The sequence below is a fragment of the Anguilla rostrata genome, chromosome 2 (assembly GCF_018555375.3).
Source record: "Anguilla rostrata isolate EN2019 chromosome 2, ASM1855537v3, whole genome shotgun sequence".
NCBI classification, from domain to species: domain Eukaryota; kingdom Metazoa; phylum Chordata; class Actinopteri; order Anguilliformes; family Anguillidae; genus Anguilla; species Anguilla rostrata.
The window spans coordinates 16,724,338-16,743,675 of record NC_057934.1 but is presented as its reverse complement, the minus strand read 5'-3'; the positions used below and the strand labels follow the sequence as shown (position 1 = coordinate 16,743,675).

At 41.0% G+C, this 19,338-nt stretch overlaps 1 protein-coding gene across 4 annotated transcripts; it reads left to right on the top strand.

Annotated features, from left to right (window-relative positions):
- Positions 1–252: 252 nt before the first annotated feature.
- mapk8b (mitogen-activated protein kinase 8b) lies at positions 253–17,632 on the top strand. 4 transcript variants are annotated; one of them, XM_064320826.1, is made up of 12 exons: positions 253–459; positions 4,330–4,508; positions 4,762–4,891; positions 5,295–5,353; positions 6,629–6,767; positions 7,606–7,771; positions 8,303–8,374; positions 10,447–10,629; positions 11,099–11,223; positions 12,662–12,725; positions 12,891–12,968; positions 14,302–17,632. In XM_064320826.1, the coding sequence occupies exons 2-12, from the start codon at positions 4,387–4,389 to the stop codon at positions 14,445–14,447; spliced, it is 1,284 nt and encodes a 427-aa protein (XP_064176896.1). In that variant the 5' UTR covers positions 253–459; positions 4,330–4,386; the 3' UTR covers positions 14,448–17,632. The 4 variants fall into 4 exon arrangements, with proteins under 4 accessions (XP_064176896.1, XP_064176895.1, XP_064176898.1 ...); XM_064320825.1 differs by lacking the exon at positions 8,303–8,374 and adding an exon at positions 9,391–9,462 and having other exon boundaries at positions 255–459; XM_064320828.1 differs by lacking the exon at positions 8,303–8,374 and adding an exon at positions 9,391–9,462 and having other exon boundaries at positions 255–459; positions 14,297–14,449.
- The last annotated feature ends 1,706 nt before the right edge of the window (positions 17,633–19,338 follow it).

Genomic DNA, 19,338 nt, shown 5'->3' with positions numbered 1-19,338 from the left:
TACCATGTAAATTATGATTAATCTAATGATATGTTATTATCATCCTAGGGAAACTTGCATATAGAAGTAGATAAAGCTTGGTAGATAGATAGATAGCAATTAAACGAGGTCAATTACATTTTGCAGAATAAATCAGGAGCTATGCGTATTATAACACCCTCCCCTGTTACTGTCAGCATTTCAGCATTGCAACATCATTCGCCAAGGCCCTTGACAACCACTGTGTAAAATGGCAGAAACTGCTCGTCACGGAAGCGCCGAGATTACGTGACGTAGAACACAACTCTTCTGCAGTGCAAGGCCTGCCAGTGAAAAGAAACGCAGTGAATTCAGTGGTTGTGTTTCTTGGAAGAAATTATTAGTAATAATAGTACGTAAATATTTAGTGGTGGATTTGAACAGACTGGTATTGAAAGTGGATTTAGGGCGAGTCAATACTTTCGTTTTTCGTTGGTGGAGGTAAGAAAGCGTTACATATATTTTTTAAAAGACATGTTATTGTTAGCAGTGGGGGAGGGTGCTGCTGCTGGTGAGTCGTACACAACACAGAATACATTAGCTGGATCATTTTGTGATTTTTCGATCATTGTATTTACGTGTGATAAATGTCCCAACGCATGTTGTTACTTGTAACAGTTCAATTAATTGTCATGAGACTAAATTATTATTTCATGTTTCCGAGCTTAGTTGTTGCGCTTCAAAATATCCTGTAGTGTTGAAGGCAACACAGTATGTCGTTGGAAAACTAGCTAGCTTGTAGTTTGCTACATAGTAGCCTGATCAGCTCCGTTCCAAATAATGAAATAATGCAGGGGCAAGCTAGTTAGGCGTTGCTAGCTCTGGCCGAATGTCACTACTGGGATGTCTGGTGTTGTTAATATAAACTACATTTTGATAAGATTACCCAGCAAAATTTGACGTCGCTTTTTATAAAGCTTACCAGCGGCTAATTATCACTTTATTCGCTAAGGGGTTATACCTATGTACGTCTGTGTATACCGTTAATATGAACTAAATGTTATATCTAGTAGCGGTATTATTGCACAAGGTCAACTGATTAATTAGCCTTTTACAATGAATGGGTTTATAGTCAAAACCATTGCCTATCATATTTGTTTCTCGCTAGCTGCTGAATTTGATTTGAGAATGCAGCACCTGCACAGCGTCGGGATTTGCTGTGGTTTGACATTGTGAGCCCATATCAATTCCGCAAACTGGTCACATTTTGATGATTTGAAAGCGATGTTTAGCAATATGCGAATTAACGTAGGCACCTGACTTGAATTGACATGGATGGAGGTTGCTTGCGGATATTGAGAACCATACTGAAGGCTATCACTAACCGATAGTCAAAACCTGTACTGCTGTGGTAATAACACAGGCAGGCATGGGTGTGTGACGAGAATTAAAGTATTTTCAGCGTTTAGCATAATAGTACGAAAAGCGGAAACATGGGATGTGCATGAATATGTTGCTTTCAAAATATGTAGCTCACTGCTGATTTGTAATGATTATTGATCGAAAAATATGTAATCGGCAACCACATCGAAAAAGCACTTTATTAATTTGGTAAAATCAGTGGGCATGATGCGAACGCAATTGAATTGCATAGGAATCTTCAGGAGTAGTACGTTTTGAGACGTACAGGTCGCTGCGCTCATCTATCGCCAAGAAAGGTAGATGTTTCATATTTTTGGGGGGAATCGATGGGTGCGGTTTTGTTCAGGCCTGCAAAGAGTTAACGATGAATTTTGATTCGAATAGCCTTAGGGTCCTTTTAAATGATGCTGTTCAGAATGGTATAGTTACATTGACGGTGATATAGGGTAGGCTAATGGTTCTTCCGTACCCCTACGGGTGTTTTTTTAAAATTATTAATTATATTATTATTATTATTATTATTAATAATGAATTAAAATAGGTTAATTCGAGGATAAGCTGTAAATTAATTTAGGGTGCGTTTATCTATAGCTTATAATGTATGGTTTGATCAACTTGCTTTTCAGACAGTGTCAGTGGTAGCCTATATAAAGTACTGAATGAATGGACTGCCCATAGATCTCAAATATTATAGACGATATAACGTTTACCACTTCGTCAAGTTGCTACTGTCCAATATTCTGTGAAATTAGAGTTCCATCTCATCTATCTTTTTGGTCTTCAGATTTAAATGTGCATTTTACTCCTGCATAGGCTGTATCTCCCCGTGCTAAATATTTTAGATGTTATGTTAATTATGCATGTTAATTATACACAGGACGTCAGAAACGTCCTAGCCCTACCAAAAAAAAAAAAAAAAAAAAACTGATAATGATGATTGTGCCGGAATGACAAAGTGCCATTGTTTGGATGGATGACACATCTGTGCTAAATAGATAGATGGGAGATTTGTCTTAATTTAACTCCATATCTGGAATATCTGTTGCTTTTTTCTATTAATTTGGTCAATATGTACTTAAGGCATCAGAAGAGCATATTATTAGATAACTGAATTTTTTTTGTGGTTTGTGAGTGTATCATAATTATTAGCTCTTTAAATTCTTTATGTAATTGAAAAGTATCTTGAAGAGCCAGACGGGGGACTCCTGTCAGCAAAACCAAGTGCTTCTTCTTCACATTTCATCGGTTTTGACATTTTGGACACAGTGCTCAGCCACATAAAACCGAATTACGTGAGCCTGCTTTTCTTTGAAGTGTAGCAAGTGCCCATACCAGATAGCCTATTTAATCTGAAATGGCTAAACTTTTTGGCCTGCTTGCCTGTGTGTTCATGCCACTGTCCTTCCTAATAGTTAGACCCAATGCCATATTCTGAGCATAGTTTAAGACCAACCATCACTGCACTGTCCTCTAGATGCAGAACAGCATTGGTTCCCTCCACATTTGTGGCTTTCAGTTTGTATGCTCCATCCTCCACAAATTACCAGGATATGAAATAAACTTGCCCTGCCTACTGAGGTGCACTGTGCAAACATGTCACTGTGATTCTGCTTGCTTCATATATCTGTGGACTTCAGCTTGTTGTGAGAGAGGGAGGGAGGGAGGGAGGGGGGGGGGAGAGAGAGAGAGAGAGAAACCTGCCATGGGTCAGCGAAAGATATGCGATTGGGCCTTACGTTTCTCTGTTTTGTAGACTTCGTTTGGCAGGATTAACCGCTTTTGGCTGTTGTCAGTTAGCATTCCTAATTTCATCTGTGTTTTACAAGTTGTGGTTTAGGAAATGTGTTGAAACGGGATGTGTTCCAGTTTTTTATTTATTGTCGCGCTCTCTTTTCTGAGATCGTGTACATGCCCACACTTGGTAGCCTGTTCATTAGCCGCCCCATCTGCGGGGAATATTTTTCGCCTTTCACATCGCAATACCCTTTGTAGTGCTTCAGACCCATTTTTAGCTTCTCCAGCTCATATTAGGCCTTGAGGCTGCGGCCATCTCTTATATTGTGAACGGAAAAATAATGCCATTCCCTTCGTGGGGAAGGAGAAAATGGAAGCGCACGGAGGTCAGGTCGCGGTCTGTTTATCGCACGTCCATCAGCCAGAACGAGCGTCTTCGCTGCATTTTCCCAAATTGAAATAATGATTTGTCTCTTAGCCCCAGATCAGATAAATTGGCCCTGTTTTGTGTCAGCCAGCTTCTCTAATTGCTTATACAGTGTGCCTTTTTTTTTTCATACAATGGATCGTACTTGTGAGGCTTTGCATGTAGCTGTCTGTAGAGTTTAACCAAAGCCCATAACCCCGCTCCCTGCCTTGAAGTAATGCTCTTAAGGACACCATCGAACATCCATTTAATGTGACATTGTCTCCACTATATTCTGTACAGTGTTTTCTGATTATGATGTACCGTAAACTTTAATCCATGTAGCCTAATTCTTTTGTCAGGAATATAGACCAAGACCTTTATGGAACAGAGTATAATGGGTTTCTGGTGAGGACTACAGACAGCATTTATGAATGTGCAGACCTAGCCGGGTACAGGAATCTGCCTGCAATATCGCACCTAATCATTGTCAATAAGCACCGTCCACATCCTTGCCTGTGTGGATGTTTGTTCATATAGTCTACATTTTATGAGCCAATGGAATCCTTCTGTTAATGGGCTATATTAAATATTTGTGCTGCAGAGATATTTAATATACTTTTTTTGTATTCTTGGGAGTAAAATGTGGAACCGTGAAGATGGAAAGAATTTTTTTTTTCCTCAGCAAACTGTGTGTGTAATCTTTCTGAAGCCGTGGAACATAAGTTTGTAGAATACACATGCAATATTGTTTGCCCTCTTTATTGCGAAACCATTTGTAATGTTTGTTTTGTTGTCCTTCATTCTAGGTCTTGAGACAGAAGTTTCACTTGGATGCCCACAGTAGAGCTGGCCCAGATTTCAACATGAATAGAAATAAGCGTGAAAAGGAGTACTACAGTTTAGATGTCGGGGATTCAACATTCACAGTCCTGAAGCGGTATCAGAACTTAAGGCCCATTGGCTCTGGAGCACAAGGAATCGTCTGGTGAGCCACTTTATCCCTGTACAACGTGTCACCAAATTCTGGAGAAAGCATTGGTCTTTGTTCATGTCTCAACCTCATTTGAGAATACATCCTGGACAATTTAGAATGAGCAATTTTGCGTTATTGTGCTAAAAAGCATAATTAATCAAAACAGTTTTATGTGGAAGTCCATATGAGAGAATGTCAGTATTAAGAATATTGAGTCTGCATTTATGTGCTTGGTCATTAAACCAGAATGATTTCTGTCTTTCAGCTCAGCGTATGATCACAACCTTGAACGAAATGTTGCGATCAAGAAACTCAGCCGGCCTTTCCAGAATCAAACCCATGCCAAAAGAGCTTATAGAGAGCTGGTGCTCATGAAATGTGTCAACCACAAAAATGTAAGTCCTTCTCCTCCAAAGTCCCTATTACTTGGCCTTTGAATACATCTGGGTAGTTACAAGTATGCTATGTGTCATTTGAAGACGTTGTTATTCAAGGGCTAGTGTTTGGCTTTCAGGAATTCAGTTCGTTTTTGGTGTGCATCTTTCACGGAATATTAGGCGGTTGTCATCATCTTTGCAGAGCCAGGTCAATAGTCGTAATGAAAATTGATTTTATTCAGGAGAAATGAGTCAGAGAAATGTAGCAGCTATTCATTTTAGATTATTTGTTCCTGTACTGAATGCACTGTTTCCGCAGTACTCAAGGCAAATATAAAAGTATGTACGAGTGGCAGGTGTACAAAATAAAATTGTACTCACAAATGTACTAATTTCTATGTATATTTTTTTACTTTCACAGATTATTGGCTTATTAAACGTATTCACCCCTCAGAAAACACTTGAAGAATTCCAAGATGTGTGAGTAATTTATTTGTCGTGTGATGAAAATCGAAGTGAAATCAGACAGTGTGTTACTGCTTTTCAAGACGTGCGTGCATGACTTTTTGATTAAATATGTATATCTCCCATTTGTTGGCAGTGGAGTAATTTAAAATAATAAGAAAAGGTAAGCGACGGATGGAAATTTCCACAGGCCTGGCAAGCGATCTGACAGGTCTTGTGTTGCAAAACTGATTAGCTGATGATTTGGCTGTAGGCTTGTTTCTGTCGTCGGGGAAGAACGTGTCACATAAATGCTACACGCTAGTTTGAAACCTTTTAGCTCATTGGCTAACTAAACTGGATTCAGGAGATGCGAGGAAAGGAAACCGGGCTGTGTCAAACGTGGAGAAAGTGGTCAGCTGTTGAGAGAAGTCGCACTTCTGTGCGGCGAAGGTGATAGGTGGCTGGCTTTGCGCATGCACTACCAGGCGTGATCACTGCAGGGAAGTATTATGTGCAGTAGTTGCTATTCAGTGCTGACAACGGCGTGCTTTTATTCACATTTAGAAAAATCTGCAACATGCTCGTCTGGATCGGTTACTGCAAATCAGACCAGGGGCAGCTTTGTGTGCCAGAATATTTGAGTCGAATTGAATTCAATTTGTGGAAATAGAAAAGAAAATTGGGCAAAAACCTGGTCTGAAACTCCAAAAAGCGAGAAATTGAGGCTCTAAAAAAAACAAACAAATCTGCTCAGTGGGAAGAAAAACGATGGTGATTTAAAAAATTAATCCTCAATGGGAATAAATCTCATGAAAAATCCAGCAATAGGGGGGAGCCCATCTTCTGGCTGGCCAGTTGTAATAGTTAAGATAGAATGAACGGTAACAGAAATATGAAGAGGATCTATCAGAGCAAACAATAAAAGAGATTGGGCAGGTTACAGTCAGAAGTAGGGCTGGGCGATGTACCACAACGATAGTTATCGAATTAAATAATGGTCTTCACCACCATGTGGTGCAGATGGTCCTTTCTTTTCTTCTTTTTCTTTTTAATTACGCCTGATGTGGTAGTAAACAACCAAGCCTCAGAGGCCGCGGGAAGTGCTTCTGGAGGAAAAAAAAACCGTAACGACTTATCTATTGTGTGTTGATTAGACAGCCTCTCAGTCTGTACAGCTTCCATGTGATCATGTGATGTGTTTTTATCAATCACAACGAACTGCAAGGTATTGCTGCTGATTGGCTGTCTTATGGTAGTGCTGATAGAATGTTCCTTGACGATGAACCTACCGTGCTCATGTGTCACCAGGTACCTTGTGATGGAGCTGATGGATGCCAACCTGTGCCAGGTCATTCAGATGGAGCTGGACCACGAGAGGCTGTCCTACCTGCTGTACCAGATGCTGTGTGGCATTAAGCACCTGCACGCAGCCGGGATCATCCACAGGGTGAGCCCCCCCCCCCTTCCCGCATCCCCAACCCCCCACACCTGCCCCCTCTCTCTGAGGACTGGCAGTGCCCACTGACCTTCTGCTGAGAGAAATGTCCCTTGGTTGCCCGGGGCTGTTTCTCTGATGTCTGGATGTGTTTTGTGGAGTTGAAGCTTAGGTCCAGCACACATAAGGCCGCCCTGGACCATTTCTCAAACAAGGCATTTTTATCATGCTCATCTAGCTGAATCATGAAAATAATTTTAAGTATTTCGCTAAATGCGGCAAAATATGTTTAAACTAACCTGGGGAGAGGGAGTATTTAGCTTGGTGCATTTCTCTGTGGAATGATTGGTAGTCTACCACACCTCCTATCCTATGTTTTGGAACTGAAGTGTATAATATATCCGGATGTGTGTAGCTCACTTTCTTAATATAGCAACACACAGGGTTTTTTAAAACATGATTTACAGTTGCACAGTTAGACTTTATCTTTGTTGGAAATTTGATGTGTTTATGCTGTGTATACAAGGTTCTTTTATCTTGGTCCTGTTTAATGCATTGCTGGTTTTAGTTCCTACTAGACTCAAGCAACCATGGTTGATTTTTAGTTTTAGCAGTAGAATATAGCCAACTGAACTAATCGATCAAAAAACCAGTTAAGTATGCTGCAGTCGTTCAAAAAGCATGGCCATTTTGATTCCGTGCTGTTGACCAACCATTGAGCACTGTCAATTTGATGAACTTCAAAGGGATTGCTAAACCCCCTGTCAGTTTGACTCCGATATGTCGATGTTCTGGCAACAAGGGGAAAAAAAAAAAACTTTCTCTGTTACTCATCCTGCTTACCCCTCAGGATTTGAAGCCCAGCAACATCGTAGTGAAGTCAGACTGCACACTGAAGATCCTGGACTTTGGATTGGCCAGGACAGCGGCCACAGGTCTGCTGATGACTCCGTATGTGGTGACACGCTACTACAGAGCCCCAGAGGTCATCCTCGGAATGGGTTACCAAGCCAACGGTCAGTCCTGCGGATTGTCCTGTCTGTCACCGGCGTCTGTCAAAAAAAAAAATCTTCATATTTCTTACTCTCTCTTTAGTGCAGGATAATAAGCTTGATCTGCTGCATTTGTGTGTTTTGGAAACCCTTCTATGGCAATATCTGCACAGCATCACCAGTGCGTGTATTTATAGAGTTCACAATGTTCTCACTCTGATAGAGATGCCACCATTAATGTAGTCGTCTATGCATGCTCTAGCTTAACTTTGCTTGCTTGCTTTCTAACCTGTCTAAACTTTTTTCTGAAAGAATGTTTTGCACACAGATATTGGGTTTCACGTCTCCCAGGCTTCTCATGCTGGTACTCATTAGACATCGAAGTTCACTTTGAAAACTCACTTGGGCGAAATAAAAATCCCATTTTGAACCCCCCATTGGCGGCGAAATGCAGTGCCTGCATGAGGGCTTCACTAACCTGAGGGTAATAACGTGTCTTGCTGACTTGTTGCTGTGCTTATGTTTCCTCCTTCCTTCTACGCTGCACATGCTTAGTGGACATATGGTCTGTTGGGTGCATTATGGCGGAAATGGTTCGCCACAAAATCCTTTTCCCGGGAAGGGACTGTATCCTTACGCTGCTTGCAGCTTATCTGTGCTTTGAATTTTGACCAAATATTTTTTTGAAGGACGACTTGTTCATGTTCCAGAATTTCAGAGGTCAATTCAAATTGAAATTAAATTAAGTTTAACAACGTTACGTACATGTTTGTGATTCGATCTTAGTTGGTTTGTATGTTGAGGTAAGCTCATTTTTTGGTTTGCACACTGTTGAAGGAAAATTAATCGCGTTCAGTTTTTTTAAAAAGAGAATTATAAATGGATTGTTCTTCATCAATCATTGTGGTGGTCAAGAAAGGTGCTCAGTGTCCCAGGTAGGGGAGCGTATGGAAACCATGCAGTCTGCTTTTGAATGTCAGAAACTTTCTGCTCGTCAGGGGTGAAATGGCCGCCCCTGCACTGCTTTTCGGATTTGGAGACCGAATTCCCAAATTCCCCCAACACCACATACTTTGCACAGTACATTAAATGCATACTGGTCATTAGCATTAACTTCAGCGTCAGCACAGTAAATCTTGGCATGTCTATTGGAGTCGATTTAAGAGGCACCCCCCTGTGCTTTCTGTGCTGCTATGTACTGTGGCGCTGTCTAACACCCTGTGTGATTACTGTGTATACTCATGTAGGGTGGCTCTGTACAGAAATTATTACATTGGGTTTAGGAGTTTGTACTGTTTATTTTACATCCACTGGAAAGAAAAGATCACAAAAGTACTCATGAATATTTATAAGCCTTTGATTGTCAGTGTCTTGCTTGCACATGCTGTTCAATCATTTTTAAGTGCTCGGTCTTAGTCATACTTTCCATAATCAGTGTTTAATCATAATGCTTAAAAGCCACAGCTTATAAATATTTTAAATTTGACTTAACTTGTGGTTGGACACTGACAGCAGTTGCATGGCGTTCATTTCCTGTGTTTTATTCACTGTGCCATCATCCCTCTGTGCGTGTCACTTTATTTCTCCCCCAGTTTTATTGTTTTTGTTCCGCATGTTAATTTCATGTCATTTCATTTTTTCAGTTGATGTCTGGTCAATTGGCTGCATCATGGCAGAAATGGTGAGAGGTAGTGTGTTGTTTCCGGGCACAGATCGTATCCTTACCTGAGTTTCATGGCCTCCTCATCTTCAGCGTGTGTGTGATGGGCCCTCCCCTCTTTCACCTCCCTGCCCCCCGCTCCTTCCCTCCACCCTCCTTTCAAACTTCACTTTCGCTGTGCTAGTTCTTAAATCCTTCGAACATTCTTCGGAATGTTTTTTTTTTTTTTTGAATTCAGTCTGTGTTCTAGAACTCCATTGCTTTCAGTTACCAGTAGTGATTGTGACATCAGCATTAGAATGTTCAGTGCAGGACATTCTAATCCCATTTTTGTGATCTTACACCTTAAAGGGTTAAAGGCTTCTTTGCAAGTGCGATCTGTCCCGCCCTCCCAGTTTATCTCTCTAGGAATGCTTTAATAAAAGGCTCAACATTCTAAATGGTACGGGGAGGTGTGTCTCTTGAGCCTGATGGTAAAGCGCTGGCTGATGATTGGTGGGTTGTTAATACAGTCTTGAGAGCCTGAAATGATGTGTGCTGGCTCGCCCGCACCAGAGGAGATCGCTTACACTGTCCTCTGCCATCTGTAACTGTGAAGCTATTTCAGCCCGTGTTTGTGCACTGAAAACAGCATGGAAAGACTTCATGTTCTGAGACAATTCAGTTCGTATTTACTTGTGTTTCTAGAACTTAACGCAAAGGTTTCATTTATTCTTTCGATATTACTTCAGGTGTATCTGACCAATGGTAATGCATAGTTCTTGCTGCAGTAATTGTGCAGTCTGCAAGCAGGAATGCCACTCTATGCTGATCATGTATATTTTGTAAATAATCAAGCAGAAACTCTTGTATAGGTCTGCCATTAATCAGTGTTTCGTTTGTGTGCCATAAATGTGGATGCAATTGCCATTCTTTTTTCTATGTCCTGCCACATATAAAAAAAGCCTTTCGGACAGTTTGCCATATGGCAAAAGATGTGGAAAATACCTGATTTCTCTTGAAAATACGCCAGTGTTTTTTCTTACATGTACGGGTGTAGATATTGATCAGTGGAATAAAGTTATAGAGCAGTTAGGAACCCCGTCACAGGAGTTTCTGATGAAGCTCAACCAGTCGGTCCGGACCTACGTGGAGAACAGGCCCCGGTATGCTGGGTACAGCTTCGAGAAGCTTTTCCCCGACGTCCTGTTCCCTGCCGACTCCGAGCACAACAAACTGAAAGGTAAGATCTTTTCTGCAACCCGGCTCTATTATAAAGGGCACAGCGTTGTAATCCGGAGCATTAATTCTCCTGTCTATGTGCTTAGGTCCTTGTATTCTGGCTTTAAACTTCTGGCCTAGCTTTAGCGTTTATTATGTCTAGGACTTAAGTTAATTTAATGTACCCTGTGAGAGTGTTTTCTTAAACCCTAGCCTTAAATTCTTCTTATATCTTCAGCTTTTAATAAGCCTTTTCTTATACCAAGGCTTTCTGTATTTGCTTAAACCTGTGACCATGAACATTTTTATTAAACCCATATATAAGTATTTCATTCTGCCTTGATTTAAAGTTGTAGCTTATGTAGCTTTCTCAGATATGGTATTTCTTTTGGCAGCACTCATTTGTCTGTGGTTTCAAAAATTGTGACATGGCAAATCTGCTCATGAGTACACACTGGCACATTTGCTTTTCCGTAAATTGTCATTCACAGCGAGCCAGGCCAGAGACCTGCTGTCCAAAATGCTGGTAATAGATGCGTCCAAGCGGATCTCTGTGGACGAGGCCCTGCAGCACCCCTACATCAATGTGTGGTATGACCCAGCGGAAGTGGAGGCGGTAAGTGGCTCCAGGCAATCGGATCGACTTATTCCTGTCCCGGGGGGCAGCGCATCACCAGTCTCTTTGCTGCGTCTCTGCTCGCGGTGTCAGGATAGGGCCATCATACAGCCTTCAGCAGCTCGGTTATTAATCGAATTAATTAGTTTGGCCCGACATTTTTTTTTCCCATTTTGGATTTAATGGTTGTGCCTTTTGACTTCTGACCAATCCATGTCCGTGCGAGGAGCACTGCAGCTGCCTTTCACGCTCTTCTCCCTGCATCTGCAAGCCCGTCCCTTTTCCCCGCTCTGCCCGGCACATCGTGCTACAGGAGAGCTAGCGGGAAATAGAAGAGAGGCGTATCCCTCACTAAAGGCGGCTGCTAGCCAGCGCGCGCACTTGCCATGTCGGCGGAAGGCAGGGTTAACCTAAGGTACCCCGGCTGACTTCACACTTTTCGGCTGTAATCACAAGGCGCCGTTGATTGACAGGCGGGCCTTAAAGGGCAGGCCTCATGAATAAAGCAGCGGAGCTCCAGACTGCCGTTTGAAGTGCGTGTGTGAAATGTTGATTTGGCGCGGGGGGGAGAGCGCGCGCGGAGCGGCGCGGCGCGGCGGATGAGAGCTGACACTTGGGCTTTTCAGCCGGCTCTGTCTTCCAAGAGCGATGGCATCTCGAGTATATCGGGACGGGTTCATCTTCAAAACCATTTCTTGTAGTCCTTATTGTCAGAAAGCACCAGATGCATATACCGGCGTCCCTTTGAAATAGAGGTGGCAGTTCAAAACAAAAAACCATAAAACCTTTACCAAAGCATGCATAGCTCCTTCATTACCACCGCTTAAGATATTTATGAATCATTAATAATAATTAAACAAGGCTATTTATTTCACAGTTGAGAATAGCATGCTGTGTCATATTTCATAAAGGCTTTCATTTCATTATGAATGATTAATCAATGTGTTTATGACACATTTATGAAGGCAGTAATAAACTTATCCCAAGCTCCATTATTATTCTAAGGCTTTTCATTCAGTTACCCCTTTGGTTGTTTTCATCATATGCCATTTTATGTACTCCTGGGTCTACTGTACCCCTGGTTGAAAATTCTATAAAGTGTAATTATCTCAGTCTTGTGGGCCAAACCATCAAAAGACCCTATTCGTTGCTTAGAATTTAAAGATGGTCTGCTTTTAAAAATGAGGGCTATCCCATTTAATACAGTGGTAATTGATTCCTCTCTAGGCAGATACCTGTAGTGGTGTTTTTGTAGAACTGTCTTATTACCTCATTTTTCCCAACAATTCATTAAATTTCCCGGACAGCCAATATCTTGCTGTTTCACGATGGTCGTGACCAGATAGCGGTGAACGGCGGGTTTTTCGTGGTCATTTTGTGGACGGTTGGTCCGAGCGATCGCGTGTGTGACCCGCCCGCGTGTGTCCCCCTGTTTCAGCCGCCGCCGCTGATCACGGACAAGCAGCTGGACGAGAGGGAGCACACGGTGGAGGAGTGGAAAGGTAGAGGGATCGGCGAATTCATTCACAGCAGTATAATCTGATCTCTGCGCGACGCGACAGCAAGTAATGAATTAAATCGATGAGATCAGGTTCCAACTCCATCTTTATCGTCCTCTCTTCTCCTCTCTCTTCTTGTCTCTCTCCCTCCTCCTCTCTCCGTTCCAGAGTTGATATACAAGGAGGTCCTGGACTGGGAAGAGAGGGTGAAGAATGGAGTGATCCGCGGACAACCAGCCTCTTTAGGTTAGTTAACTGAGCTTCTGTTACAAACAAATGAGAAAAAACAGAATATCCATTTTAAAGTCATTTGATTCTTTTGTGTGTGTGGACAATTGTATGGGACTGCAGTATAAGAATATATGTTAGGTCTGCAGTATATTCTCATCTCGAATCAGTAAAAAACTGAAAGTGCTCTGTTTAATTACATAAGTGTTTTCCTGCCATAACACAGATTTAAAACTGTCAACCTGCCTCTTAGGCTAATGCGCACACTTCATCAACCTTAGATGTGTGTTAAACAGTCCTCTGTTTCCTCTTAGGAAGCAAACTGGCTTTTAACATGACAGCTCTCTCTTCTCTTTAATTTTTGCTTGTACATATTTGACAGTTGCAAGCTGAACTTGGTAAGGACACTTCAAGTTCCTTTCATTTCAAGTTCCATGTTTGTGGATTTGCCTCACTGTTATAAAACATAAGGGACTGTAATTCATTTCTGTGGCACCTCTGAGTAACTCATAACTATGTATTCGAAAGGTATTTTTTTTAATGAAATTGCCAATTTTGCTGTAGTCCTCTTGAGGGGTTTCTCAGAAGGGTTATTTTTGACCTCAGAGAGACTCGCAGAAGCTCCCAGAGCCAGTCAGCTTTGCATTAAGCGTAATTCAACTTTAAACGCTCAAAGTATTAAATGAAAAGAAAAATGTTCGGGTGCGACGTCATGGGGAAATGGAGTCCGAGCTAAGCTGAGCTTGTGGCCCGCTCTTCGCCCTTCGCGGGGATGAGCCTTTTGGGTGTTTGCCGTGACGCACGGCGGCGGGGCCGAGCTCGCGGGGAGGCCGTTAATAATGCAGCGGGGTACAGCTGTTTCTCCCGCGGTCACGCAACGGTGTGCCTGCTCCCGCTTCCCTGTCCCCACTGGGCGACAGAAGAGAGGGGCCCGACGGTGGCGCCGCTTAATTGGAAGCCATGGCAACGGGGTGACATCTAAAATGACTAACAGTACGGAGCGTTTTATTTTTCCTGGGACACGAGCGGGCGCGTTCTGAATCTGGATGCGGCTGAATTTAGCCCTGAATGGCAGAAAGAGAGACGTTTCACGAACAGACCGCCACACCTGTGTATTTTTCTGGATCCAGGCGCAGGACACATTACGAAGGGTTCTCCTCTGAGCCGTTATAGCTCCCTGGCACTTGTTATTTCGGTTTTTGACGCACCACAAAATGGCGTTGGAAAGCTTGGTCCCATCCGCGTCGCTCTGGGGTCGCTAGAGGGTCAGGGCCTCCACCAAAACCCCCACCCCCCCGCCCCCCGCACCGCGTTACATTTCTGATTTAATACTCTGTTTCTCATAGCACAGGTGCAGCAGTAGTCAACGGCTCCCAGCATCCGTCGTCGTCCTCGTCCGTCAACGATGTGTCCTCCATGTCCACCGACCCGACCCTGGCTTCCGACACCGACAGCAGTTTAGAGACCTCAGCAGGACCCCTGGGCTGCTGCAGATGACTATCAACCCGTCTCGGCCCCACTGTTTGTGTTCGATGGTATAGAATTTAGGCCAGTTTATTTAAATTATTATTATTTTTTAAATGCAACATTTTCTTGTTTTCTCCCCAGAATGCTCATTGGTTTTAGCCTGTAAAATATTGTGGAATATCTTATTTGTCCATCCGGAAAGAAGCAAAGAACGATAGTATGTTTTTAAACACTAAGGTATCCAGCTAGCTAGCGACTGTGAGCATTTTTGAGTACACTCACAAGCTGATTTTTATTTTATAATTTTTTTTGGTTACTGCTCTGCCAATTTGCCATGTTGTAGAATGATTGAGATAATTTGTAAAGATTTTATGGTAAATATATTTTTAAATATTTTATTTTTCATTTGAGTGTGCGGTGAGCCATTTTTAAGTGAAGTTAAGTATGTGTCATTTTAGTATTCTCCATTGTCTGCTTCAAAGGTCAAAGAAGCAATTTTATTTCTGTTATGATCACAGAGTGTATACTTTATGGAATATTTACATCCATTTGGTAGGTTTTAAGTATATTTGGCAAATATTTGTTCAGAATTAACTTTCTGTTTTTTGCTTTAATGCTTCCTTGTAAAGTTTTCAGGTTAAGACAACGGTTTTTTTACTCATTTTAGTTGTCTTAAAAGAATATTTATTGAGACTTTTAAAACTATTGGTTGGCCCTCAGGCTACTTAATTGCTAGACTCCTACTTGTTTGCTGTTAAGTGTTTTAATGACACATTTTGAAATCTCATTGGATTATTTGGTTCATAATTTTTGGCTAAAATTTACAAGTGTATTGAAAGGCAACTAAAAGCCTTCAGAATAGAGTTCAATTTGGCTTCGTGCTTAATGTAATGCTTACTTTCCTGCATTGGTTAGCATCATGATTATTTTCTGCAGATGCATCTTGCTTTCAAAATGGAGGGAGATTATTCCCAACCTGACAACACAGAGTGAAGCTGAAGATGAGTTTTGTGTCATTATTTGGAACAGGTTATGTGTGGAAACTGGGCAAAGCATTGACAAAGTGTGCATTGTTCAACTGGTATTCTTTTCCTCCAAACTTCATTATTTCGAATTTTAACTGGTGTGAAGAAAGTCATTGGACTCTGGAGATGTTGCAGTGCCTAGTGATAAGAACAAAATACAGGTACATTTTCTGCATGCTGCCAGTTTACAGTGTTACAGATAGCAATCCTGTTTAGAAATCCCATTTGAAAAGACATTTTCCTGGAAGTGTGGTTCTAATAGTATCTTACAACGCTTATTTAGTGTGTGTTCTTCCGTTATTAGTATTTCCTGTGTCAACTCGCAGTATGTTTACATTTTTTGATGAGCATTTTTTGCTCTTCTGATTCACATAAAATGAAAATGAACAAAAGAAACTGGAATCCTGACAATAAAACCAGTTGGAATCCTGACAATAAAACCAGTTGGAGACCTAATACAGGATGTATCGACGCATGTGTGCGCTGTAAATTAATTTGCCCTTTGCTGACAACATACAAGGAATAGAAGCACCAGTAACGAAAAATCAAGAAAAAATATCAAAATTGTATGCAATAAATGGCATAATTGCAAGTCTTTTATTTTAGTTATAAAAGGAAAAGTGCCTGTAGTTGTCATGCATTCATTCCCGTACAAGATGTACTAGAAGAAAAGGATTTGATGTTTTCGAGGTACACGGTGTGTGTGAAAAATTTAGTGCTAGTATTTCCGCAATATTCAATCAGATTTGAGGTGGTTCTTATCACAAGTGAAGTATCTATTTTTCTACTGCGTTGGTTATAACCCACAGTTGGAAGTGGCAGTCTCCTGAAAGGTCAAAGTATGTTTAAAAAAAGGAAGCAAGTTATAGCACATGTTTGATAATTCCGAGGGAAGTTTTATCAAGGTTTTTCATCAAAGAGATTTTTTTAATGACGAGTGATCGTTATTGTATGGTTTTCAGCTTTATATAGTTCAATTTAAATGGTACTGTTGCTGTCGACAGTACTTCCTTGTACCTTGATAAAATATTGCTCTGCGCTCTTGTTTGGCAGTTCGAAATACTGTAGCTGAAGGTTAGAAAAGAATAACTGGTCTTGCCGGAAAAAATTTTCAGCCGTTTCTGAGCGCGGTGTTTCAGAATGTAAAGTGACGTGTAACCGAGCGTATGGGAACGTGAGGAAGTGGTGGAGAATGTCCGGGAAATCGGAAGCATCTATGTTACGCTAACCCACACAAGGCGTCCATTGTCCAAGTAGCTGACTCAGTACATTAGATGATTCCTTTAAAATATTTTTTTTTACTATTTGTTTTAAGTGCTCTTAATTTTGGGGTTTTTTTTGGTCTGTCCTCTATCCCACTACAGGAGACATGGTATTTTAGGGTAGCTTTACTCATGCTTTTACTGTTGCGCATCTTTCAAAATACAAAATAATCCCAATTAAAGTAGGCTTTGATGAACTACCTCACACTAAATTTGTTTAAGTTCTTGGTTACTTAGCTGCCCACATTATTAGGTGTAGAAATGTGAATACAAATTTTCATTATTTATTTATTTGAAAGTGTACAATTGTCAATGTTAGGAGACTTCTAGTATTGTATGTAATGTATACTTCACCTAGAAGTAAAGAAAAAATGATCATGTATATTTTTCTTTTGTTCTATTTCTTTTTCTTTTCTTTTTTTTTTTTTTAAACAGTTCATGTGCAATACCTTCTGCAAATTGTGCAAGTAGTCAGTGGTGGATATAGCCATGTAGATGTATGTTTTCTGAAGGTAGAATAATGTTTGGTACTGTCGATCCATGTTTTCCTTTTTATAAATTAGAACGGTTCTCTGTGACTCGATAATAGTCATGATGTAATGTAATCAAGCCTTGCCAGTCCTAATATCTGTGCCCAGAAGACAGCGTCCGGAGATCATATGCATGGCCAGATATATTTCGATCATTAGATGGTGAGGCCAAATAAGTAATACCGAAAATATGTAAATGCCTAAAACAAGCTCATGTAACTATGGTGCTGGTTTGTAATGTTTGCTTGTAAGGCCAGCCATGCAGGTCATTAGGAATTCCTGGATCTGGGTATTCTCTACCACAGACTATGAAAAGTGCACTATTGGAATGTATGCACTGGGATTCAATAATGCCAATTTTAAAGAAACATGTAATGCAAATAAATAATTGAATTTGATATGCGCGTTGGTCCTTTAATTTGCAAGCCTGAGTGTTAGTTGAAGTTGGAAGAATTGTTGTTTCCGTAATGATGAAAACCAGTCATCCATTTGTGAATTTGGGAACCCCTTGTGGTGGTTATTGTTAGATTGTACATTCAAATTTAAATGATCAGTTCTTTATTCTATATTGTAGGCACAATATGCTGCTCTGAATGCATCAAAATTGCATCAAAAAATTCTATTACAAGATTCAGTGGCTTATGTGAGGTTGTGTTGACGCTATCTTTGGCAGTTGATGCTTATAAGGAAGAGGTGATCACATATGTCCTTTGCATTAATATTCCGACCAATCAAAAGGATTATTAGGCTTTTTTTAAATTCTTTTTTTTAGTTAGTTTTATTATGCACAAATTTGAATGGATAATTCAACACGGTTGCGCAAAACAAATATGATCTCTTTGAGACTTTTTTTTCTTCCATTTTTCATCACTAAAAGGTCCAGTAATCCATATATTCAGTAATCAAGTATTTCATTTAACAGTACATATTTCAATGACCATTTCCTTCGAACGAGGATTGAAATTGGGTAGCCGTTTTGAGGCCATTAGAATATTGAGGTTAACATCACCTGAGGTTTGCTTTAATGAGTAACACTTCTCACAAGAAAATGACAAGATAATGTAGTCTCTTAGAGAAAGAACGCACCGTCGAATGGCTACCTGCTGTACAATACTGTAATAGACTTTAATTACAGAATAAATATTGGAATTTTGTGTTACTTGTTGAAAGGACAGCAGACTGTAGGACAATTTTTTGCAGTGGAAATGTTTTAACATTTCTGAATTTTCAAGAAAATGCCTTGGCGAAAAGCTGTGTACTCTTTCTCCTCAGCTGTAGGAGGTTAGAACCTCATGGAACCTCTTTAAATTCACCCATTTTGTGGAAAGACAAATATAAAGGCCAAAGCCACCACAACACGAACATGTTCTTATGCAGCTGCCATGTCAACTAGATGAGTATGCGCTACTTGAAGTCAATGCAGATTTGTGCACAGCCAAATTCCATTGCGAGAAACTTGTATCCGCACATAGGTTACGCCAACCTATCAACTTATCACAATGGCCATAGACTGTTCTTCAAACCAAATTGGGCTTGGTGCCTTGAGGCCCTCAGGCTCTGTGGGGTCAGCCATGACCCCTTAAGTGTATATAAAGCCGCGTTTCCACCGCAGGAACTATACCCCGGAACTAGGAACCTTTTGAGGAACTCAGTGCGTTTCCACCGCAGGAACTAGGGTCTAAATTTAGTTCTGGGGGCTTTGTTTTACCCCCCAAAACGTTCCTGCTCGGGGGGTAGTACTTTCCGAAAGTACAGGAACCTTTTGGGTGGAGCTTGCAGCGCTGAACATTTCTGATTGGTCGAGTACTCGTAGCATTTGTGTTGTATTTATTTTCCGCCATTACCCGCCATGTTTGAAAATATGCAGCGGCAAACCAATTTATTTTCATAATAACAAATCAAACTTGTATGTTATGCGGCGCAGTAGCCTACTTTTGGTTATAGCCTGTCAACGTCTTGGAATTATAACGTGTGCTCTTCTGTTCTTTTCTTGCTTTAGTATTCGTTTTATAAAATGCTAAGCATATGGGACAGCATATTACGTAGGCTACCAAAACATTCAAACGGATTAATTCGGTTGCTGAATATTTTCTTCCGGATTTTC

Excerpts from the sequence above, each read along its gene's own strand:
- mapk8b (XM_064320826.1), top strand. The coding sequence starts at position 4,387 with ATGAATAGAAATAAGCGTGAAAAGGAGTACTACAGTTTAGATGTCGGG. Across the intron at positions 4,509-4,761 it reads GGAGCACAAGGAATCGTCTG|CTCAGCGTATGATCACAACC; the intron begins GTGAGCCACTTT and ends TCTGTCTTTCAG. Across the intron at positions 4,892-5,294 it reads AATGTGTCAACCACAAAAAT|ATTATTGGCTTATTAAACGT; the intron begins GTAAGTCCTTCT and ends TTACTTTCACAG.